Source organism: Notolepis coatsorum (genome assembly GCF_963971535.1).
Source record: "Notolepis coatsorum genome assembly, chromosome: 18".
In the NCBI taxonomy this organism is placed as follows: Eukaryota; Metazoa; Chordata; class Actinopteri; order Aulopiformes; family Paralepididae; genus Notolepis; species Notolepis coatsorum.
This window is the reverse complement of record NC_140182.1, coordinates 79,310,090-79,328,314: the sequence shown is the minus strand read 5'-3', so window position 1 is coordinate 79,328,314 and position 18,225 is coordinate 79,310,090. Positions and strand designations below refer to the sequence as shown.

General features: G+C 44.1%; 1 protein-coding gene across 5 annotated transcripts in view; it reads left to right on the top strand.

The window, feature by feature from the left end:
• The window catches only part of ppfibp1b (PPFIA binding protein 1b), a 166,373-nt gene that overhangs the window by 126,843 nt on the left and 21,305 nt on the right, over window positions 1-18,225 (top strand). For 2 of the 5 annotated variants that reach the window (XM_084335481.1, XM_084335482.1), the window contains exons 7-18: window positions 216-308; window positions 2,607-2,727; window positions 4,018-4,062; window positions 5,693-5,754; window positions 5,864-5,948; window positions 6,631-6,764; window positions 7,815-7,918; window positions 9,124-9,208; window positions 13,572-13,746; window positions 15,146-15,178; window positions 16,953-17,097; window positions 17,401-17,538. In XM_084335481.1, the coding sequence (XP_084191607.1) occupies window positions 216-308; window positions 2,607-2,727; window positions 4,018-4,062; window positions 5,693-5,754; window positions 5,864-5,948; window positions 6,631-6,764; window positions 7,815-7,918; window positions 9,124-9,208; window positions 13,572-13,746; window positions 15,146-15,178; window positions 16,953-17,097; window positions 17,401-17,538 (1,220 nt within the window). The remainder of the gene's footprint in view (window positions 1-215; window positions 309-2,606; window positions 2,728-4,017; window positions 4,063-5,692; window positions 5,755-5,863; window positions 5,949-6,630; window positions 6,765-7,814; window positions 7,919-9,123; window positions 9,209-13,571; window positions 13,747-15,145; window positions 15,179-16,952; window positions 17,098-17,400; window positions 17,539-18,225) is intronic. The other 3 variants (XM_084335483.1, XM_084335485.1, XM_084335484.1) reach the window with 3 other exon arrangements.

The following is an 18,225-nucleotide window of genomic DNA, read 5'->3' as shown; positions in this document are numbered from 1 at the left end:
CACAGATCAGCCTCTTAGCCGTAATGGCGTGGACGTCGAGAGCTAGCGTATCAGCATTAAAAAGAACACTGACATTCAGTGACCTTTTTAAAGGGTGCAAGGGTTTGGCTAAATGAAGGAGGTTGTAGTCCAACTGGAACAGGAACTACAGCTGACTGCATGTCTGTTGTTGCTGCCAGTCCTGAGTCTGAGTAATACGGTCTGTTCTCTTTCAGGACTTGATACTAGAAATCAACGAGCTGCGGTACAGAGTGACAGAGATGGAGAGTGAGAGACTTCAGTATGAGAAGAAACTCAAATCCACAAAGGTGAGCAGCCACATGGCACACCGTAGTTGACACACAGTAGTTGACACACAGTAGTTCACACACAGTAGTTCACACACAGTAATTCACACACAGTAATTCACACATAGTAGTTCCACACAGTAGTTCCACACAGTAGTTCCACACAGTAGTTCCACACAGTAATTCACACATAGTAGTTCACACACAGTAGTTCACACAGTAGTTCACACAGTAGTTCACACACAGTAGTTCACACAGTAGTTCCACACAGTAGTTCCACACAGTAGTTCCACACAGTAGTTCCACACAGTAGTTCACACACAGTAGTTCACATACAGTAGTTCACACAGTAGTTCACACACAGTAGTTCACATACAGTAGTTCACACAGTAGTTCACATACAGTAGTTCACACACAGTAGTTCACATACAGTAGTTCACACAGTAGTTCACACAGTAGTTCCACACAGTAGTTCACACAGTAGTTCCACACAGTAGTTCCACACAGTAGTTCACACAGTAGTTCACATACAGTAGTTCACACAGTAGTTCACACAGTAGTTCACACACAGTAGTTCACATACAGTAGTTCACACAGTAGTTCACACACAGTAGTTCACACACAGTAGTTCCACACAGTAGTTCACACAGTAGTTCACATACAGTAGTTCACACAGTAGTTCACACACAGTAGTTCACATACAGTAGTTCACACAGTAGTTCACACAGTAGTTCCACACAGTAGTTCACACAGTAGTTCCACACAGTAGTTCCACACAGTAGTGCACACAGTAGTTCACATACAGTAGTTCACACAGTAGTTCACACACAGTAGTTCACACACAGTAGTTGTTCACATGCATATTCACACACAGTAGTTTGCATGCATATTCACACAGTAGTTCGTTCACACATGCATATTCACTTGCAAAGTGAAATAATCATTGAGAAAATAGTGTGTTGAATTCTCGCTGCAGCTGTTTACAACACCCTTTATTACTGAATAGTTCTGGGCTGTCATCTTGTTTTCTCCAAAGATCCCCTCTATACATGTTTTCAACATTTTTGCATATTTAATAGCAATATAGTTTGTTATGGTCTCTCCAGACATGTTCAATAAACTACTGAAACTTGGCTTAGCAGCATCCCTACTCCTACACCCATCCTGTTGTCCTGGTTGTGACATCTCTGATTCTCTCTCTCATCTCTGACTCTCGCTCTTCCCTGGTTCACATCTTTCGTAACGGCCAGTCTCTCATGGCCAAGCTCTCTAGCCTGAAAATCAAAATGGGCCAGATGCAGTATGAGAAACAGAGGAAGGAGCACAAACTCCAGGCTATGAAGGTTGGCTTTCGCTGTGCTTGCTGTATGGTATTTGGTTTTTGTGGCCTCTCCCACCTTGGATCCTGTTTTTGTTATTTTTTAACAGGAATGTTTAAAAGTGGTGTGATTCCTCCCCCTGTTCTTTTGTGTGTGTGTGTTTTTTACTCATAAATCTGGACGTTTTTCTTTCAAAGGTGCAAAGAATTTAGGAACACAATCTTGACTGATCAACCCGACACTGAAATTGCTGACTGATCAACGTCACTGTTTAATTAAAACTACTAGATTTGCCATATTGTAGGGTACGAAAGTAAAGATTAAGTGTACTCTGAAATACCACTTCCTGTACGCTACATCCACAAGGCACCAGTTTAAGCATGTAGCGCATTTCTTTGGAACCACAGGTATGCCTTTAATTTGGGGTTTTTCTGCCCTCTTTTGGCAAGACCTCAGTCTGTGTTGCTGTATCCTCCCTCTCTCTCTCCCTCCCTCTTTTCACTCGTCCTGCGGATGAAACGTCTAATCTCCTTCCTCCAATCCTTCCTCTTCGTGTTTTATTTGGATGATCTCCCCACGCTTGATGCCATCTCCCTGATCCTTTTTAAAACTCTCCCTGTGTGTGTGTGTGTGTTTCCCTGTAATTCCTCCAGTGCTCGCTGATACATCGACCCCCCCCCCCCCACCAGGGTACCAGCAGTACTGGCCCTATACCCCCACCCCCCTCTCTCTCTGTCTCTCTCTCTCTCTCTCTCTCTCTCTCTCTCTCTCTCTCTCTCTCTCTCTCTCTCTCTCTCTCTCTCTCTCTCTCTCTCACACACACACACACACATCCACCCAGAGCGCAGGTGTGGGTGCTGACCAGCCACGTCGGCATCTGGGAATGTGTTTGTGTTTTTGTTTTGTAGTGGTGACTGAGTGTAGCAGAGGAGGGGAGGATGGATTGGGGGGGGGTCCTGACTGTGCTGTCCTGACTGGGTTGTCCCGTGTGTCTTTAAAGGAGGACCTGGCCACTCTGAGGAGACAGCTGGATGGTAGAGATGGAGAGCTGAGGAGACTACAGGACGAGACGGGCTGCTTCAGAGCCACCACCCCAGGCGGCCTGGACGGCACAGAGAGAGGTGGGAGAGCCGGTCTGATGAGTCTCTCCTGATTGACTCCCAGCACATGCGTTAGACCATTTCAAACTTCAGATGATTCTCTGGGGTATCTGCTGGGTATTAAAAAGTCTTAAAAAGTATTCAATTCGGGCGGCTGGGTAGCACAGTGGACTAAGCACTCGCCTACCACCGCAGAGACTCTGGGATCGAATCCAGAAATTGGCAGTGTTAGCGGGTGGGAAACCATGGTGTATGTGTCCTGGTCGTTGTAAACAGTGACTCCTACTGGTCGGTCGGTCCTGCCTGTTCAGCAGGGAGGGGATCTGGGGGAAATAGCGTGAACCTCCACACACATTACGTTCCCCCAGTGAAACTCCTCACTGTCAGGTGAAAAGAAGCGGCTGGCAACTCCACGTGTATCGGAGGAGGCATGTGGTAGTTCTACACCTCGCCAGGTCAATACTTTTACCAACTAACTTGCATTTTTCCGCGATCTGATTGGCCACTGACGTTTCTGGTCATGTGACATCTGCGCCAATCGTGTGACGCCTGTTTCTATCACTGGTTAAGCTTAGGCTCTCTTTCGAAGTTGGTTAAGGTTAGAGTTTGTCTTAGAGCAGGGCGATAGAACACCAGCCCTGATTCCAAACTCTAACCTTAACCAACTTCGAAAGAGTCGCCTAAGCTTAACCAGTGATATAACTAGGCGTTAGGTTGTTTGCAGGCTGTTAGAGGCGGAAATAGGTGCAGAAACAGGCGTCACGCGATTGGCGCACATGTCACATGACCAGAAACGTCAGTGGCCAATCAGATCGCAGAACGCGAACGCGGAACTGGAAGTTTGTTGGTAAAAGTATAGACGCCACCAGGCCAACAGTGGGGCAATGCCCACAACGACCAGGAAGGGAATTGGCATAACGACTAAATTGGGATGGGTGAAAAATAATAAGAAACCCCAAAAATAAGCTTGTATGGAACGCACAAGAATTTAAATTGCCGTTCAATGTTGCTATGTGTTTTTTCTTTTTACTAGTATGCTCGTGAAATGGGTATTACATTTTGCTCTAAGTGGTAAGGTCTTAAATGTAACTTGTTGAAACCTGCAGAAACCCTGTTCTTTTTGAGTGTGTTTGCTCAACAGTGAGTATTTTCTGTGTTCAAATTTATACGTACTGATGAGGATAATCAGTCCTGCTACGTATCTTGAAACGTCTAATCTGTAGTGTCTTGTCTGACTGGTGGACAATCTTCAGAAACCTACATTTCCCTTTTGCTCTGTTTTTTGTTCTTATAACTGTTTATCCCGTCCAGCTGCTCATCACGACGAAACTCTTAAAAAGAGACTGAAGGAGAAACGTAAGGGGGGTTTTATGCTTGTGTTCATTACTGCACTCGCTCCTCTGTCCCTGTTGTTGCATGTGTGGGCATGAGCCACCCCTGACCCCTGACCCCTGCTTGTTCCATTATAACACACCGGAGGCCAGAGCGCCACCTGTCTGTCGAATGGCGTCATCGGAGTTTGACGTTAATCCAAGGTCGACTATGAGCTCCTATTAAAACAGATAGTCATCCAGTGACGGCAACGAGGAATGTATGCTTTTGTGTTTTAAACCCTTACTGAGGAATGACTTAGCGTGTCGTGTCCTTGTCTTGCATACATCCCTGTCAGCTGTGTGTTAAGCCTGTGCTTCCCCCATCCTCACACCCTGAAACTATAATCACCTCCTCTCTGTACCCCTGAACACCTCCTCTCCTCCTCCTCCTCCTCACCCTCCTCCTCCTCTCAACCTTCACCCCTCACGTCATGTGCCCGGCGCGTGCCGCCATGCTAACCTTCAATGTTATAACGTCCTCGTACTCACAGTCTTGTGTCGTAAAAGAAATGTCATCATTGCGAGAGCTGTCGTCTTTTTAGTCGATTCAGGATGGGATTCCTTTCTGCCCCCACGTTCCCAACCCGAGGTGGGGAAAGGAATGCCAACCCGAGCACCACGACGTAACGGCCGATTACTTGCACCCTAAATTCCAACCTCAGGCCTAACAAAAATAATAGTTGGTTTCAGGTTGGTTGTCAGTTTGGCCATGGGTAGGTAGGGAATTTTTTTATTTATTTTTTTTTTTTATTCTTTCCCACGGCGACTATGGATAGGGAATTTCTTTATTTAATTAACCCTTTCACTGCCACACGACAGAAGGTTAGCCCTTTACTATCACACAACCGACGGCGATGCTCCATCATTAGCATCATTAGCTCCGCGGATGCGGAGCTAATGATGCTAATGATGGAGCATCGCCGTCGGTTGTGTGATAGTAAAGGGCTAACCTTCTGTATTGTCACAGTGAAAGGGTTAACCGGCTGTCGTGTGGCAGTGAAAGGGTTAAAATGTTCACAACAACATGGATGCATGTACTCTGCCAGCATGTTTAATATCCATAATACTAAATGTTTGACTAAGATTTCTATGAAACTTTATTCTAAAAAAAAAAAAAAAAAAAAATGATTTTTTTTTTTTTTAATATATAATTTTTTTTTTAAACTCATAAAATATATTGGGTCGCACCTAAATCGGCAGGGTCGGTCGGCAACCTGAAACCAACCATTATTTTTGTTAGGCCTCACATGTAAACATGTGGTGGAAAATGAACCTCAAGCCGCCAGAATTTGTCTGTGGCTTTTGTTATGAGTTTGTCTTCTTCACCGGTCGCATTAAATAAAGCGTAAATTCTGGAGTTTTTTTAATTTTTTTTTTTTTTTTATTCCTAATCGGTTTGTTTGGTTAAATAGTGAATTTCTGGACCCAGCAGACAAAGCAGTTATTTAGTAGATTGTGTGAGAGTGGAAGCCACAGTCGAAGGACACAAGACATGTTTTAGTAGCTGTTAGGGGACGTGTGTGAGTGATGTGTGGAGACGGTCTAGGATCCCCACATGTCCTCACTGTGGACTGTGTTGTCTCCGTCTGAAATCCTCTCTTTTGCTTCACTAGACGTGGAAGTGCAGAGAATGAAAAAGGCAGTTGAATCGCTAATGGCAGCCAATGAAGAGAAGGTAAAATGTATACTAAGTTGTGCATTTCTTCATTAAACCAAAAGAGAGATGACATGCCGCTAATCCCCTGCAGAGTAACAGCTGTTCTGTTCCTTCTGCCCCCCTACAGGATCGGAAGATTGAGGAGCTGAGACAGTCGCTGCTGAGGTATAAGAAGGTCCAGGACATGGTGATGTCAGTACAAGGCAAGAAAGGTTCGATACTTCTGTTGGATTCTCCTGGTTGTCGCTTCAGTCAACATGAGGGTCCTCCTATAAATTATTGATTGCTTGGTTGATTATCTTATTTTCGTGTCACGCACACAGAGTTACACAACCCTCATGGGTTTATAAGACACCAAAAATACTGTTCCAGTGTTCTCTTATTACATTACACATTACATTATCTAAATACCGATTACTGTACATAAATACAGATTACAGCTCGGTCTTAAACAAAGTATTCTGTCTTCTCTCCCAATCTTGACAAATAAAATCTGCTACAAAACATTTTCCCTTCCTGAAGCACAAGTTGTTCATAGTCATCCAGCTCAAGAAAATCAACGTAAATGGAGGATGTTTTACTAAAAAGTACTTCCCTTACGTCCTCGTAAACAGGACAGTAAAACAAAAAGTGAACCTCATTCTCAATGTCACCTCTAACTCACACACCAAACAAAGTCTGTCCTCCTCTGGGGTGGCATTAAATCTGCCAGTCTCTAGGGCTTGTGGTAATGACCCTGACCCAATCTGTGCACATAGGGATCTTAAACTGTGAATTACCCATAGTAGTTATCAGATGTAAGTGATTTATATTACAGTAAGCTGTTCAGTCGTCCATCCTATAGGAATGGCCTCTCCTGTGTGCCTGAACTCTTCCCATCTTCCCCCCGTGCAGAGAAAGTCAAAGAAGGTGACGGCGACGAGAGCGACGGTTCCATCTCCATGGTGATGATCTCTCCCGTCTCCATGGAGACAGAAATGCACGAACCTATGGGCACTGAGGAAGTACGAGGGAAAAGCCCGGATGAGGTGAGTATTGTACAGTAGAGTGTGACGTCATCAGCAGCTAAAGGGAAAATCCACTCTAAAAACAACTGAATTGACTAATGTTGAGGAGTGACTGAGACAGACCCCCTTCCTCTGGAACCACATGTAGCGTAACCTGGTGGGGGGGGGGGGGGGGGGGGGGGTAGCTCTAATTTCATTGGGCCTACTCCAGAGGTTGTTTCTTGATGACATCATAAATTATTCCTAATTTATACTCAGACATTAAAGTGGTTGTGAAGGTTGTGGTGACTCTGCTGAGCTCTTGCAAGCCTACATGCAGCTGGCCAAAAATGTAACTGCGTGTCAAATTGACGTGAGCTGTCGTGGACAGTGCAGAGCTGTGATTGGCCGCTGGGCCAGGCCGTGCACGTGTTCCTCTGTCATATTTACCATTTATCATCTCGGGAGCTCGGTCGGAGCGTTCTACTATTGGTCGTGATTAATAACTACATTACGAACACAGACCAAATCGAAGAAAGACTGGACGAGTAAAAAAAAATATAGTCATTTGTACAACAGAACACATCAGAGCCACCTAGTGGTTCGGCGATGTACTGCAACCCATGCGTTGAACTGATGTGGAAGTATGTCGGTCTAGCTCCCACGCGCAAAATATCAGCTACAGCCAACGTTGAAGCATATTTCGGCCTTTAGAGTTCTCTACTGAGCTTTGTATAGACTGAGCTGTCCCACAACATTTGAAATGGAATCATGTAAATTCAGTCTTGGGGTGGATTTTTGCTTTTTTGCCTAAGGCTCTTCAATTCTCATTAGATTCCAAAAATTTCAAAAATAAAAACAACATCCATAACATGCATCATTTCACACCTTTGGAAATAGGTGTTGAAAGGAATGTGTGAATGCAATTAATTGAGTTACATCTCATGTCAGTTCTGTGTGTGTGCGTGTGTGTGTGTGTTTGTGTGTGTGGATTTAGACTGCTGTTTAGTCAACCTCGCTTGGGGAAAGGTCATTACATCATCATTGTTAACTGTATTTTCCTTTCTCTTGTCTCTTCTCTTGTCGTCTCAGCTGGACACCTTCACCGGCTGGACAGCCTCTTCGCCCAGCCCGTCTGCCAGGTCCACCTCCGCCCCGGACCAGGTATCCGAGGTGGTCCCAGTGGAGCCTGAGAGGTGAGCTCCACACAGGCCTTCAGCTCCAACCCTCTCTCCACGCAGGGCTTCAACCCTCTCTCCACACAGGGCTTCAACCCTCTCTCCATGCAGGCCTTCAACCCTCTAGACGCAGGGCTTCAACCCTCTCTCCACGCAGGGCTTCAACCCTCTCTCCATGTAGGGCTTCAACCCTCTCTCCACACAGGGCTTCAACCCTCTCTCCATGCAGGCCTTCAACCCTCTCTCCACACAGGGCTTCAACCCTCTCTCCATGCAGGCCTTCAACCCTCTCTCCATGCAGGGCTTCAACCCTCTCTCCACACAGGGCTTCAACCCTCTCTCCATGCAGGGCTTCAACCCTCTCTCCATGCAGGCCTTCAACCCTCTCTCCACGCAGGCCTTCAACCCTCTCTCCATGCAGGCCTTCAACCCTCTCTCCACACAGGGCTTCAACCCTCTCTTCATGCAGGGCTTCAACCCTCTCTCCACACAGGGCTTCAACCCTCTCTCCACGCAGGCCTTCAACCCTCTCTCCACGCAGGCCTTCAACCCTCTCTCCACACAGGCCTTCAACCCTCTCTCCACGCAGGGCTTATTTATCCTGGAGTGGGTTGCTATTTTCGACAGAGGAAATGCTGTGGGAACAGGATGTCCCAGTGGTGTAACGTCCCAGTGGCATAGCTGGAAGGCTTGCATGCCATGTTTTTCAGTGTTGTGGGTTTGAACCTGTGTGTCTCTCTCCCTCTTTCTCTCCCACTTCCCCTCTCTCTTTCTCTCCCTCTTTCTGCCACTCTCCCTCTCTCTCTCCCTCTTCCTCTCTCTCCTATCTTTCCACTTACTCTCCGCTGCTGTTGAAAACAGAAATTATTCCATAATGGAACATCTTGTCACTAGTGCCAACACGGACAGGGCTGTGAAACGGGACGATACTGTATGTTTCGCATTTGGGCTTCGGTCTCCAAATCCAATTCAAAGACAGAACAACACTTGTGATCAGGGAACTGGTCCATGTCCGCAGGCCACTCCTCTGTCCAACCGTCCCCTGCTGCCATACGGGGTGTGAGGAACTGTCCCAGGAGCCCCCGTTATAGAAGCATGTGTGAAGCAGCATGTTATATCCTGTAACCCCAGACTTCAGCTCCCGAGAATGTCCCCGCGGGCAGATTAGCTTTGGCACATTGAAACGGCTGAGGTGTTCATAGTGATGATCTTTATCGTTCCAGCCCCCAAGATAACACACGGTCCGGCAGCCAGGATAACACACGGTCCAGCAGCCAGGAGCACTTGGACAGCAGCAACAGTGAAAAGGTAAAAGGAAAATATTTCATTTCAAACCTTTATTTAAACTCAAACGGCAACTGAGGTTTCCCTCATTTACAGTCACATCGAGTGTACATAAAGAAATAAGCAAAAAAAAGCATATAAAATCACACAGCATATAAAATTATAACAAAAAGACAACAAGACGAGGCAAAGAGCAAGGATTACAAATAAATTAAAACACGTACAACTTGATTGACAAAGGTTGGAGATCAAGGTCTTAAACTCTGCAACAGAGGGGAGAATATCAAGCTTTTTTGAGTTATTTCCATGAGCTTTCCATGAGTTCTTTCCACATCACCACCAACTAGTCCAGAATACATCCCAGTATTCATCTCTGTATTGTACATCAAAATACACCAAAAAGCCTATAGAGACTGATACCTCTTATGAAAGGAAGCCATCCTTTAGATTCAACAAAAGTTGCCTCTGTTACTTATATTATTTATAATTGTTATCCTCATCACCTGTGGTTCCTGTGTCTGTGGATAATCTTTCATTCTGTAGGTAACATAGTTGTGCCCTGGTTAGGGATGGGAATTGATACGATTTTATCGATTATCGATTCCATTATCGATTCTGCTTGTCAATGCGATTCTTTATCGATTCCTGATACATTGTTAAATTTAGAATTTAAATAAATAAATAGGAAATGCAACAGAACTAAGCTGGTTAGAATAACAACATACAACTTGACATTTCTGATTGTCATTTATTGTTGAGCCCCCATGTCAGAAAAATACAAAAACTGTAAAAAAAATATTAACTACACACTTAAATAAAATAATGTATTTGAGATTCTCTTAAACTAATTTAATCTATTGAACTGTAGTTACATTCAACAGGTCGTTATTGCAAAAGAGAATTCGTTATCAATAACCTACCTGTATAAATAAAGGTTAAAAGTAAAAACATAACTGACACATAAGTAGCATATAGGAAAGGAATTCACCTACCGAAATTCCGAGGCTTCTACCGTGGCGTAAGGGTGCAAACCTTTCACCTGTGGTGATTAGACATAATTCACATACGGAACTGTTGTTGGGAATATTGGTTCCGCACCGACGCTATAGAGTGTTACCTTCCTGTCGGCAGGTAGACCGTTTTAGCTAGTAACATGATGGACTGTTGTTTGATTGATTGATTGATTGACAATTTTTATTAACAGATTGCAGAATGGGTACAGTACAGTACAGTACAGCTCAATACACACAATTGTTAAGGGGATGCAGACCAGAGAAAGGCTTTCATCTTGTTTACATCATGGTCGCCCATTTTCAATTCATAATGACATTTATGACATACACAACATACAGATATACAGATATAAGAATCTAATCATCTAATCCAGGGGTTCCCAAACTTTTTCAGCTCGAGACCCAAAAGAGAAATTTGGTGTTTCCCCGGGACCCAAACTTACAAAAATACATCATGAATTGCCACACATACATTTATTGGGGCGGCCGGGTAGTGCAGCGGACTAAGCGTCTGTCTACCACCACAGAGACAGTGGGATCGAATCCAGCTGTGGTGCTTCCGGGTTGGCCGACCGTCCATACTAACACAATTGGCAGTGTTAGCGGGTGGGAAACCCGGCGAGGGTGGGTTCTGGTCGTTGTAAACAGCGACTCCTACAGTTCGGTCGGGGCACCTGCACAGCAAGGGAAGGATCTAGGAGAGGTAGTGTGACCTTCCACACGTTACACTCTCCCAGTGAGAGTCCGCGCTGCCAGGTGAAAAGAAACGGTGGGCTGGTTACACATGTGTCGGAGGAAGCATGTGATAGTCTCCGCCCTCCCGGACCGACGGTAGGGGGTAGAGTGCGCAACGACCAGGAAGGGGATTGGGAATTGGCATAACGACTAACATTGGGATGGGAGAAAAAATGGAAAAAGAAGGGGGGAAAAGATCATAAAAAAAAAGAAAAAAAACGTATACATTTATAAACTACTGATAAAGAACACAACAAACCATGAATTTCAAATGTATATGAAATGTATTTATTTAATTATAAAAGGGCATCACAGCAATAATCAGAGTGTAATGTTAAGTTGCTCACCACCTCATAACATATGTACATACAATTTTGTAACACTTTTAAAAACAAACATGTTCTACTCTCCTTTCTATTTCTCACCCCTTTTTCAACTCTCCATTTCTTACCCCCTCCCTCCGTCCCTCAACCCCAACATTGAGCAACATTCTGATTAATTTGTACTGCCTTATTTAAACATTCTACTGACCTGACATGCTAGAAGGGGTATACTATTTCATCTATGGCACAATGAAATATAATGAGAGGTATGTGGCTGGTTGAAGTTTTCAACCAGCAGATCTATTCTGGGCTTGGTTTTTGAAAGTGCTATTATGAGGTCATGCTGAGCATTTAGTCTGTTTCTGTATTTGTTTTTCAGGTATGCTAGAGTAGAAAACCCAGATTCACATAAGTATGTGGTGCCAAACTGAATCAACACATCTACAGCTTTAAAAAAAATAAAATAAAAAAAAATATTATTATTTATTTATTTTTTTTACATTTTTTTAATTGGCGACCCAATAAAAACGTGTCCGCGACCCATTTTGGGTCACGATCCAGAGTTTGGGAAACACTGATCTAATCTAATCTAATCATGACATTTATGACATACAGATATACAGTACTGTAGGGCTGTACCGAATGTCATTTTTTAACATTCGAAGCTTCTATTGAAGTATTCGAACGAAGCTTCGAATGTCTGTAAAAAAAATTTAAGTATTTAAAAAATAATAATAATAAAAAATATGTCCTATTTTTTTTATCCTCAAACTAAATCCTCAATTTTAATAAAGTGATTCATCTGATTAAATGAGTATTTTTTTTTTATTAAATCAACTTTCTTTAATGAATATAACTCATCAGTTTCGTCAACATAAATAATCCAATAAAGCCACGGTTGGTACGAAAGTGATGGTGACGTCTTATAGTATAATATTATAATATTAGTGTAGCCTAAACTTTATCTGCAACTGTGAAGAAAAACCCCATTGGTTTAAACAGATTGAATAGACATAAAAAGATTTAAAAGAATATATATATAATTATTAAAAATTCGAATGTAGATTTAGAATTCTAATGTCAACATTATGATCGAAGCTTTGAAGCATTCAGTAAAGCCCTACAGTACTGTTACATTTGTGACATACAAGATATGCAAATATACAGTACTGTACAGATCCTAACAGTAAATACATACGAGGGGGAGGCAAATGTACATTAGGAGTGGGTGGGAGGGTGTTCGGACATTTACAGAGATCCTAACAGAAAATATATACATACGAGGGGGAGGAGACTGTACATTGGGAGGGGGTGGGGGGGGGGGGGGGTGTAGGTGGGTTGTGTTTTCTCATGCTGAATAAACGTTCAGAGTTCTCTTTCAACACACCGCCTCAGTCTTCCATCCTTCGGCACTACACACCACAAATGTTGTGACTGCTCGGCGACACGCGTTCACCTTTTCCTGAGTAATTTTACCCCGCTGTGCTAGCGTGAAAGGATTTTCCTGAGGTGCACGAGAACCACTAGCTGCAGCCTCAGTCTGATTGTCATCATCTAAAATGGATGAAATGGGAGAATATTTATACAGTGAAAGCATTCGTTTTTCATTGAGGTTTTCCTAGTCAAGGAATCAAATCGTCTGCTATGGCTGCATGCGTGGCACTAACGTTATTGTTTTAAAATGCGCAACTGTCGGAAAAACATGGCATAGATAAGAGGAATCGATAGTCACCGAGGCATGCGATTCCTGGAATCGGACAATTAGGTTCTCGATTCCCATCCCTAGTCCTGGCTGTGTCACCTTTTACTGCTAACCATGCAGCCTTTACTGTATTTCACTGTGTAAAACTTTCAACTAACTTTCAAAGTGTAAAGGTTTAGGTCTAAAGGCAAATTGTCTTTTTCAAACTTTCCTCCTGTCCAGTGTGCTGGCGTACAGTATCTGAACTTTGCTAGTGTGCAAAGTTCTGAAGGCAAATTGTCCACTTTCCTCATGTGCAGTGTGTTGATAGCTTATATGAACTTTGCTAGTGTGCAAGGTTCTAAAGGCAAATTGTCCACTTTCCTCATGTGCAGTGTGCAGATAACTTATATGAACGTTGCTAGTGTGAAAGATTCTAAAGGCAAATTGTCTTTTTCAAACTTTCCTTATGTCCAGTGTGCTGATAACTTATATGAACTTTGCTAGTGTACAAAGTTCTAATGGCAAATTGTCCACTTTTCTCATGTCCAGTGTGCTTATATGAACTTTGCTTAGGTAAAGTATGTAAGATACCGGTAACTGCAACATATGAGCGATATTTTCTGATCTCCCAGACTAAGGCCAGTGAGGAGATTAAGGTCAGTGAGAAGCCACCCAGGTCTCCTTCTGCCACCTTGCCAGCCAACACAGAGGACGACAGCTTCGGTACGAGAAAGGCCCGCTCCTCCTTCGGGAAGGGCTTCTTCAAGATCAGAGGGGGAAAGAGGACGGCCAGCACCCCCAATCTGGGTAAGAGGAATCTGTTGTCCTGGTCGGGCCTGGGTGTCTTGCCTGGTCGGGCCTGGGAAAGAGAAAGTAGCTGTCCTGCTTGGGCCTGGATGTCTTGGGGTCTTTGCAATGACAATAATTAGGGTTCCACTGCGAAGCAGGGATAGGTAGTTGCCGGAATTCCTATTATTATAATTTCTTTGTCCAATAACCCGTCCATACATTGGTAACCTTTTTTCTATTTTGGCAAAGAGATAGTCCACCGCACGCGCAACCTGTACGCAAAAAATGGCACTGATTGGCCGGTAGGGGGCACTATAATAAGCCCTGCCACACCATTTTTCCCTAGACATGTGAAACTTGGTGAGAAGATGTCACTGGACATGCTGAAATTTGTGTCCTCTAGGTAGGACCCATAAAGTCAGCCTATAAAAGGTTCCCACCATTTTGAATTCTTCTCAGGAACCATAGGTCCGAATTACATGGATTTTGTAGGGCGGATACAATTCCATGCCCGAATATAGTTTGAGAAAAGCGAAGAGATCGGTCAAGAATTGGCTAAATTATTTGGCAAAGAAATTTTACGAATTTGCAAAGAAATTAAATTTGTTGTAAAATCATAACACTGTTACATATCCCCTTGACATTTTTCACGGCGACCATCAACATGACAGTAAACATGTCTGCCAAGTGGCGTGGTGATATCTTGATATTTGAAGAAATACCATAACTTTTGACCACAGCAAACACTCCATTTCCCATAATGCCTTGAGTGTGCATGGGCTAAAGTGAAAGTCACTTGTGCAGAGTAAATCCAAAACATGAACAGATACAAAAACAACACCGCCAATGGGGGTGCTATAATAAGCAAACCATACAGGGAGGGGCGCTATAATAAGCAAGTAATGTTTAAGCCTCAGCCTGGTGACAATTTAGCCTTTTCGGATCTGTTTTGTCCATTCCTTGTCCATTCAGTGGAACCCGGTTCATTACTGCCATGCAGCTATATTATAAATATTGACTTTTCTCTGTTGGGTAAATCTTCATTGTGGGTTTAATTTGGTTGGTCATTTCACTAGTTTTTGATAATCGTTTCCTCCAGAGTGTTTTTCTCATTCTGCTCCATGGGTTCTCTGCCTTCCATGGCAGATCTCTATGTTCCCCCTCAAGCCACACCCATGGGAATACATGTAACCAAGGCCGTAATTTACAGCCCACACACACAAACCATGGGTCCCTGTTTACTCACGGAGGCCCCAGTGCCGTCTGTTGCTTTCTGTGTGAGTCTGTTACCGTATGTGTCTGTCCCTCCCCCTCTGAACCTCTGTTCCCAGCCGCGTCCCTCCATAACCTTTGCCCTCTGTCTTGTTCCTGTTGTGTCTCTGGCCCGCGTTGTGTACTCTTTGTGTCACGCGTGAAGACCGCAGCCGGAGTGCGAGCGCGCCTATGCTAGGTACAGTATGGAGCGCAGGGCATGGTGGAGCTGCAGTGTTTCTCTGGAAGGAAGGAGGAGAGAGAAAGCTGCAAAACATGCCCTCCGCTGGAGACCCACCTCTTATTCTGAATCTGAACCCCCCCCCCCCCTCTTGCAACTGACCTTCCTTCTTAGTGTCTAAGGGCTTGTGTCCATGTAGTGTTTTTTTTTATTGGGCGCCAGCCTCTTTTTTCAATTGTTCCCAATGAGGAGTGTGTGTTTCTAGTTGAAAACCTCTGAACTTTTCTGAAAGTTCAAGTTTCAAGTTAAAATTTTTGTTTTGTTTGTCACATATAAGGTACATGTACATTACAGTGAAATGCTTGGTTCTGTATGAGATTGTGCTTCATACAGTGAAAAAAAGTAAAAAGAATTAAGACCAAACACTATACAAAATATGCAATATACAAAACTAACGTACAAAATGCAACAAATCACAAAAATGTTAAAGGCACTGGTGTCGTCACTGTCGCTCCTTTTTGGACAACCAATCATATCCGACGAATCGCGTCACGTTCCCACAAAACACAAATAAAAAGGCTCCCCAGCACTTTTCTGCCAGTAAGCAAGAAAAACACTAGATGGACACAAGCCCTAGCTCGTCTGTAGTTACAGGACCTTTACAACCACCGCACCCATGTCACTGAGCAAGTGGTCCAAGTCAAACAGTTTTGAAAGAAGCGCTGTCGTTTGAGTAACCTGCAGACAGTGTGTGTGTGTGTGTGTGTGTGTGTGTGTGCGCGCGCGCGCCCGCATGAGTGTGCTCTTTGTTTCTGTCAAACCTTTCCTCAAACACCAAACCGTACCCAGTCCGGTACCAACTGTAAATAATACGGCACCCTGTTGGATCTGGAGCGACGTTCTTTTCTTTTTCTTTCTTCTCTCCTCTCTCGGTGCTGCGAGTGGAATTTTTTAGTTTGTTCAAATAAGTGGTCTACATGTTAAAATAATAGCTCTACATTCTGACAGCCATCACTGTTATAGAGTGTCTGGTCAGTAACATGGGTCTCCCAATCCCTCCACTCTGCAGTAAACAGAAAATAATATTTCTGGTATCCTGTTCCCACTTTATCCAGTCAGGACAGATAAAAAACAAAACACAAATAATAAAAAAAAAAAATTTAATCAAATGTGTCCTTGAAACAAGTAAAATAATCTACCAGTGCAGTAAGCAAATTTGGCTTGAAATAAGTCAAAGTATCATGGGTTCTCTCCTGATTGGAAAGTGGGAACAGGATACCATAAAATGTATTTTGGGTTTACTGCAGAGCGGAGGGACTGGGAGACCCATGTTACTGACCAGACACTCTATATCAGTGATGGCTGTCAGAATGTAGAGCTACTTAACACTTATTTTATACCACTTACAGCTCCTTTAAACGTGTGTTCCATACGGGAGAATTAAAGAAACGAGACTTAGAATCGTTTCCCTTTTGTATCAAATGAAACAAGACCGTTTCATTCATACACCACCAGAAGTTTTGAACGTTTTACTCCCCAGTCATTAAGTGGCTTCTCCGTTTTCCCCCCGCTTGCATGCATTCCGAGACGGAGGTATTAGCCGTTTGATGCCCCGACCCCGTGACCTCTCTCACACCGCGTGTCTGCGAGCTATCATGTGCCTGACTTGCGTCTCACGGATCACGGCCCCGGCGCCGTGCGGCTACACAGCAGCCCTCTTGCATGTCTCGAAAAGACGCAGAGCGGCGCTAATGTCTCCACTGACGTCTCGCCTGGCACTTTGTCTGTGCAGCGGAGACAGAGAGGGAGGCCGGTACCGACCACCTGGACCTGGCCGGGCTGCCCCAGAGGTCGGGGAACAGTGACAGCACCCAGACGCTCACCACCTCCCCGGAGGGCAAGAAGAAGTCCAAGGGCATCAAGAAGCTCTTCGGGAAGTGAGTACGACCCCCCCCCCCCCCCCCCCCCCCGAACTGACATGAAATTAACAATAAAGAGGATGACTTAAATCGACGTAAAAGTTGCATGAAAGTCACATGACTGTTCTGAAAAGATCAGATTCCATGTGATTTGTGCTGTTCACACTTTTGTGAAAAAATCTGACCTGAGTCACATATGAGCAAAGAAATCAGTGTGAACGTAGCCTTTGTACCTAGACGGTCTTCATGGTAGTCATGGTCTCCAGGCAACCTCTCTCCATGTCGTATTGAATGTGTGTCGTTTCCCTTCTTTTCTTCAAGGCTGAGAAGAAGTCAGTCCACCACGTTTAACCTGGACGACAACCTATCAGAGGGCGAGTTCAAGAGGGGAGGGGTGCGGTCCACGGCGGGGCCCAGGCTGGGCTGGTCCCGTGACCTCCAGCGAACCAACAACAACAAGTGAGTGTGTCCCTCCGTCTCGGCCAATGGGGAGGCAGAGGACGCTCGCTCCTTGACTCTTTCATTTAATTTCAAACCTTTATTTAAACTCGAAAGGCAAGTGAGATTTCCCTCATTTACAGTCATGTACATACAGAATTAAGCAAAAAAAGACATAAAATCATAACAATAAGACAAGTGTGGATAACAATCAATTAAAACACGTACAACTTGATTGACTGGAGGTTGGAGATCAAGGTTTTAAACTCTGCAACAGAGGGAATAATCTCAAGCTTTAAGGACTGTTGGAGTTCATTCCATCATAGCAAAATGCAGATTTACCCGGTTCAGAGCAAACTCTGGGGACCTTAACTCATTGGACGCCACGGATTAGCCTCATCCTGTAGTAGCTACCGCCACCGCTGTAAACTATTAAAAATAACTAGTAAAAATAACTTTAAATATTATAGCTATATATGCAATACTATGGCCCATTTGACATCGAGTATCTATCGTTCAAGATGTGAAAAAGAAATATTTTTCCCATCCATACATTCTCCCGTGGTGAATATAAGTATGGTTTTAGAGTGGTCTAGGGCAGGGGTCGGGAACCTATGGATTTAGGAAAAGTTTCGGCACGCCGAGAGGTACCCGTGGATTTAATCTTGCGAGGATCGGGGCAATATTCGGCCCGTGGGAGCAGTCACA